This window comes from Diceros bicornis, unplaced genomic scaffold (assembly GCF_020826845.1).
Source record: "Diceros bicornis minor isolate mBicDic1 unplaced genomic scaffold, mDicBic1.mat.cur scaffold_396_ctg1, whole genome shotgun sequence".
Lineage (NCBI taxonomy): Eukaryota > Metazoa > Chordata > Mammalia > Perissodactyla > Rhinocerotidae > Diceros > Diceros bicornis.
In genome coordinates, this window is record NW_026691266.1 from 102552 (window position 1) to 109411 (window position 6860).

Sequence of the window (6860 nt, forward strand, 5' to 3'; positions counted from 1 at the left end):
GACAGAAATGAAAGAGTTCAGAAATAAAAGTTTACAACTGTGATAGTGCTTTCTTTTTCTGAGTCTGTACTGAGACCTCACTCCCAGCCCCGCTTTGCCATACGTGTTTCATCTCCTTCCTTCTTTGGCAAGAGTTTCACATCCTAATGTGACTACAGAATTTTGAGGGGGTCGCAGGAAGCGGGAAGATATTTTACGAATTATGAGTCCCTAGACTTCATTTTTGCATAAAATGAAAGCACTGTCTTTAACCCAGTCAAATACAGGGCCCTCCCCCCAGTGATGCTCTTCATCATTTTGGAGCCTCACCATCGCTGCGTTAGTTTTCAGAGAAGTCTGAAATTCAAGGCCTCTAATTGCCTTTTTTCCTGTCATTTTTACTTATCATAGGAGAGTTTTGAATTTTATTCTGTTGCCAGCTTAGTCTCATTCTTAGAATGTAAGCATTGTTTCAAGTTCTCTCTGCTCTTGATTTCAAGTAGCAGCAAGTGGCAGCCTGATAACACTTGCTTGTTGGAAATCTCTTAAGTACTGGGCTCCTCTTCTAGTTCTCAGAATGCCCAAGAAGAATTTGGAACTCAGCTGCCCCATCCATGGGAACTCACTGCCTGTGTGCAAAGCACCCTCCCATCCATCATGGGCAAGCCCACTGCTTGGAAGCTACTGGAGCTTAGCAGATGAAGCAGGGATGCGTAAGGAATGAGGGCAGAGGAAAACCTTCATTGGCTTACAAGTAAGATTCTGAAGAGGGTACAGGAAGGGCTTCTAATCTTAATTGGTTTCCGATTCTTCAGGAAACCCATCCACATAGACATGAAGGCTATAGATCCCACAGATGCAAGAACACTCGAGGCCAGGGTGTGCTTACATTTTGTAATTCTAACCTGGATTGTACTTAATCATCCCTCTTTTCATCCAGTACACTTAACACATTAGAACAAAGATGCTCAAAAGACGAGCACAAAGTTGGCTACATCAGAATCACCAGCTTTATAAAAATGCAGGTTCCTGGGCCCACTGGGACTCTGCTCACCGAGTCTGAGGTGAGGCCTGGGAACTGGTGTTTGCTGAGTTCAATTCTCTCTAGGAAACTCATGTGCAGCCAGAGTTGGGACTCACCTTGCTAAGTCACTGAGCAAGTTGCCGAGTGCCCCCTTGACCCAAGACCTGTTACCAAGCTTCCTCGAAGTACGTTAGGCTGCCCATTACCTTTTAAATCAGGGGGCAATTCTCAGTCAAAACTGTAAAACAGAAACACTTTTCTTATCAAAATAATTAAGGGAGCCTGATTTTCCATTCAAGCTCTATCCTCGTCTGCTCCAAGGTGAGCCAGCTTGCCCTCCAGTGTAGACGGAGTAGCCCTTACCCTGGCCCTTGCTTCCCGGGTGGCCTCGGCCTCAGCTGCCATGGACCTCTGCAACTGCACAGGAATCCGGACATCTTTGATTTCCACTCGGGCCACTCGGATCCCCCACAGCTCGGTGGCATCATCAAGTATCGTCTGTTTCCGAGTCAAAGGAAAGGACATTGATCAGAAGACAGGTGACGTGATGTACGTCTCTGATATGTTTTATACTGCAGGATAAATGCCTCTTCCCCTTCTTCTTTTGTGTTTACAGCATTTGCAGTGAGACAGTCTGAGGAAAGGAATAGCAGTTCTTATTGCTCACTTCCTGAAATTGAAGTGAATCCCAGGAAGGATTCGGTAACAAAACTTGATAGATCTTTTAGAGGATGGTCTCCCAGCAGGATTCACTCCAAAACCAGCCCTAATGAAATATATACTGTCCATCTAGATTTGAGCAAATACCCCAAGTTTTCCTGTTGCTGACATCAAGCAGGCAGCAATGCATGGGTTTCTCAGACAGCTGGATTTTGTCTTGGCTCTGCCATTTGCAGCTGTGAATTATTCGGCTAGTTACTTAACCTCCCTGATTCTCAGTTTTCTCACCTATTAAAGGTTTCCTTTTGGGCTGGCCCTGTGGCTTAGCGGTTAAGTGCGTGTGCTCTGCTGCTGGCGGCCCGGGTTCGGATCCCGGGCGCACACCAACGCACCACTTCTCCGGCCATGCTGAGGCCGCGTCCCACATACAGCAACTAGAAGGATGTGCAACTATGACATACAACTATCTACTGGGGCTTTGGGGGAAAAAATAAATAAAAAAATAAAAATAAAAAAATATTAAAGATTTCCTTTCAGGCCTGTCATGAGGTTTGGCAGTAACACATGTAAGGTATCTATCAGTGCCTAGCAAGGACTCAATAAATATTATCTTGAGATATTATTTTTCTTGCTCCGTTTAACCTCTGCCCTGTGGCCAGTTTTAAACAAGGTAGCAAGATACGGTTTTTAGAGCAGAAGCAGCCTAAATCAAAGATATTCTTGTCCTTTGTAAAAGCTTAAAACCATTGAGGATCTCTTGCTTGTTATCCTGGAGAGGGAGGGATGAGAAAGAATGCCTTGCAAAATAGTGAGATCACGTGGGCACTTCCCTCAAAGGGGAGGGGGCAGAGATATTACCAATGGACAAGTGATCCCTTGCCTTTCTGTGTTCCCTGTAGAAGCCCAGGAGACCCTGAGACCTCACAGGAAACCAGTGACACGACTGCAGCCGGGGAAACATCTGAGTTGTCAAACTCACAGGGCTCTTACAAATGACACGGAGAGTGATCGTGCAGAACTGATATTATCTCACAAACCCTTACAGCCTTTGCGCTACATTAGGGACTGGAGGAGATGCCAAGAAGGACCAAAGGTGAATTTCCTTCCTAACTAACAGAAGGGAGACTCAGAATGAAAATTTAATTGATTTAAGAAAATACAGAAATGTAATTGTCCATAAACTAGGGTGTGCAAGAGGTGAGCTGGATCCCTGCTACAATCTCATCAACATTTTAATTATGATGATATTAATATTGTGGTTGATATCGCTGGTATGACGTCAGATTTTCCAGGGATGGCAGGCCTGTGCTGACTCAACCGCATCCTCTTCTAACTGCCACACTCCACTGAAGCGCAGGCATACACGGCTGCGCTTCTTCTGGAGTAATCCTAGCTAAAAATAAATCTGGTCTGCGACCTCCTCAGAAAAGGCTAAAGTGTACAATGCTAATTCATAATTTTGAATGCCAAAGAAAATGGATAAAGCACGTAATTCCAAGAGCTCCTTCCTCCTACCCAGATATTTAAATTTAACCTCGTGATTATAAAGAAACAAAACCACAAACTGAAGCCCATCTGTTTAGAGCAGGGTGTGTGTGTGTGTGTGTGTACGCACGCACATGCACGTGCACATGTGTGCACACGGAGATGCTTTGAACTGCTGAGATTTGATAATCACTGAGGACTAAAATGAATGAATTAAAGATGCAGGCTGTCAGTTCCCGGTGTCTTTACCTGGATGTTATGGGCGATCTCTTCTCTGCCAGCTAAGATTTGGGACAAGGTCTGTGTTCCCAAGACATTTCTTAGAGTGGTCTGAGCCAGCAGAAACGTAGCTTGGTGGACATCGTTGACATTAGCCACGGCCGAGACAGCACTATAGATTCTGTAATAGACAACTCCATCCACTTGAGTAGTCGCAGAGTCTCTGGTGAGGATCTGGAGAGCAAGTACAGAGAAAATCACATGTTTATGACTTTCACAACCATAGACAAAGTGTCAGCCAGCTCAGGAGCCTCTCCACAGGAGGAGGGCATTAATGACAACTCAGTCACCAAAAATCCGTCCTGGCTTGAATACAACATTGTCCTAGTTGATAACAAAATTCCTACACATGTGTGGTCTGTACCTCTCCCCGTAACTTCATGTCAGGGAAGTCTTATAGCCCATAGGCAGAGGCCCTTGATTAGCCATGGTGAGAACAGGCACTTTAGTTTTAAAAGGTCATGGTAGAACCTGCTGGAATTCTCCCTTCTAAACAGAGATAGAACCCCTGTTTCCCTGATACTAGAAATATTTTTGGTTTTCAGTTTTTTTAATATATATATATATATTTGTGTGTGTGTGAGGAAGATCAGCCCTGAGCTAACATCCGTGCCAATTCTCCTCTTTTTTTTTTTTTGCTGAGGAAGACTGGCCCTGGGCTAACATCCATGCCCATCTTCCTCCACTTTATACGGGATGCCCCCACAGCACAGCCTGACAAGCGGTGCATCGGTGCGCGCCTGGAATCCAAACCCAGGCCGCCAGCAGCAGAGCACCGGCACTTAACCACTACACCACGGGGCCGGCCCCCTTATATATATATGTATTTTTATTGATGTCTTAATAGTTTATAACATTGTGAAATTTTGGTTGTACATTTTTGTTTGTCGATCACCATACACATGTCTCCCTTCACTTGGTTTTCAGTTTTTATCAGACTTGTTGAACAGCAGTGCTTCTTAGAAAACATAGATGGCACCAGAGATCGTGTACTGTATTCATATAAAGAAAAATCAATTTAGCTTTACATAGAGGCTCTGCATTAATCATTCTAAATAATGCAGCAAGGTCCTTTGGAGCAAATGAGATTTCCGGTTGTACTGTGGGAGCAGAACCTAGAACTCCCTTCTCCTGCCTAGAACTGTCTACCATGGAGCCAGAAAAGGCCCACGATAGGTCACTGAGCATCCCGAGCTCTCTCATGGCTGGGGTGAATCCTAAAGTAAGGACTGCTGTTCCCACCAGCGGCATGCAGACATCATTGTTGAGTCTTGATTGAGTTTCCTGGACCAGAAAGAAGAAAATTAACATTTACTGACAAATGTTGATTTTCTCTCTTCTCATCTCCTTTGCCCTCCCACATCATAGGTCCTACTCACATTTTCTTCCCTCTTGCTGCATCATTTGGTTATCAGAGAGTGACATGATTATTAGTAACTCTGTTTCTCTCTCCTATTGCCCAGTTACTGTTTTTGTTCATTTATTTGCAATACTTTAAGAATTGAAAAGAATTATTTAAAATCCAAATGTGGGTAGGCCCTGTACAGCATCTGCTGTTTCTCCAATACTACCCCACTTTCTTGCATCCAAACACAAAAAAAATTTAAGGCAAAGGTGAGTGATACCGATATAACTAAAAAATCTGAGAAGGGATGGAGAGGACAATACTGTCACCAACCACTGCCCTCTGCCAAATTAAATTCAGCTCTTTCATATAATGATTTATTTGTCTCTTCTGAGCATCTGCTCTGTCCTCCTCCATCCCAGCTTCTCTGCCAACTGAATCCCTTGTCTCTCCTCTCTTGGGCTTTCTCCTACCCAGTCATTCCACATCTTCTAGCCAGTCGGCCCTTGCCCCGGCTTCATTCTCATTTGGCAAAACAAAGCCCAGTAGTTTGAGAAGCCACCTAGGCCTCCTCACGCAGGTCTCTATGGGGATTCAGTTCATCTTCCCCTTTAGAGTTTAAAAACATACTGTTAAATTTCAGTTGTCCAAGTAATGGGAAAGATATCGGTTTTATTTCTAGTAACATATCTTTAACCAGTGTTACCTCTTGTGGAGGAATGTTGCAAGTAACAGTTCGGAGATCAACTTTGACAAACACGTCTATGCAGGGCAGGACCAGGATCAAACCTATGCAAAAGAAAATGTGGATTAAAATTTCACCCTATTGAAAATAACAACAACAAATTGTCTCCTAGCTATATGGTACATCATTCTCATGGGACTATAGATGTTTCTCAGATGATCTTCAATATGTACACCTATAACTTTGGGGAAAATTATTTCCTCCCATCAGTTAATGACTAAAGAAAAGTGGTTCCCTAGGAATTTAAATCTTTTGGTAAAAAGCTAAAGATCCTGGACATTTAATTTTTAGATTTTATTTTTAAAATACTCAATCTACTTCTGTCCAAGTGTTGAATTTAACAATTTAAAAGGATATTTTGAAAATTGGTCTCCCTATATTAAAGCTGTCTGTATAAAAGATTAAATAATAGATTTTTGACCTTGAATATCAGTGGCTGTCAACGTTCTCATTCATCTTCAATAGTACTGAAGGAATGTTAGAATTAAAATCTTCCCAGGATTTCAGAGTCCCTAAAACCAATGTATGGCAGAATTTACAGTTTCTCCATAGCTGTGTTCTAGTTCAAGTCAATGGCATTCCGCAATTGTAAGCACTTTTACTTCCCTCTGTGTTGAGAAGTATTTAGATTGGGCTGGGTGGGGGAAGGATGGGGAAGAAGAAAAGTCATCTGAGGATCCTATGACTCCTTAGCATTCCCCTGGTGAATGCTCTCTCTAGCAAGAATTACAAAGATTAGAACCCCAAGGGATGTCAGCAAGATGAGGACACCAACCCATTTCCATTTACCAGAAAGTTTTTGTGCTATTGTTTGTATTTTCAAAGAAGAAACAAGTTTTTAGGTTGAGTACCATGCAAAAGGCTGGTAGCATCAACAGAAAATGCTGCTCAGGTACTTTCTTTCTTTTGGTCTCTAAACCTTTCTGAGACTTGTGGTGAGAATTACTGCCTAGGGCGGCCCGGTGGCTTAGCGGTTAAGTGCGCGCGCTCCGCTGCTGGCGGCCCGAGTTCGGATCCCGGGTGCGCAGTGACGCGCCACTTCTCCAGCCATGCTGAGGCCGCGTCCCACATACAGCAACTAGAAGGATGTGCAGCTATGGCATACAACTATCTACTGGGGCTTTGGGGGAAAAATAAATAAAATTAAAAAAAAAAAAAAAGAATTACTGCCTAATTTACTTCCTTTTTTGGTGCCAGGTCACTGGTTAAGATCATGGCCCTTAGAACTAGAGAGAGTTAAATCCTAGCCCTACCAATTACTAGCTTGTGACCTGGGAACATTCACCTAACTTTTCTGAGCTTCAGTTGCCTAATATATATGTAAGATGGTGGTGAAGATTAAG

General features: G+C 43.3%; 1 protein-coding gene across 1 annotated transcript; it reads right to left on the reverse strand.

Annotated features, from left to right (window-relative positions):
• Positions 1-826: 826 nt before the first annotated feature.
• Positions 827-6296, reverse strand: LOC131402964 (stomatin-like protein 3). The gene is made up of 5 exons (XM_058537411.1): positions 6293-6296; positions 5479-5561; positions 4577-4711; positions 3398-3601; positions 827-1501 (listed from the first exon to the last, which is right to left on the reverse strand). The coding sequence occupies exons 1-5, from the start codon at positions 6294-6296 to the stop codon at positions 1298-1300; spliced, it is 630 nt and encodes a 209-aa protein (XP_058393394.1). The 3' UTR covers positions 827-1297.
• Positions 6297-6860: the final 564 nt, after the last annotated feature.

Coding starts and splice junctions, on each gene's coding strand:
- LOC131402964 (XM_058537411.1), bottom strand. Junction 4,712..5,478: donor GCAACATTCCTCCACAAGAG/GTAACACTGGTT, acceptor TTTCTGGTCCAG/GAAACTCAATCAAGACTCAA. Junction 1,502..3,397: donor AGATCGCCCATAACATCCAG/GTAAAGACACCG, acceptor ACTCGGAAACAG/ACGATACTTGATGATGCCAC.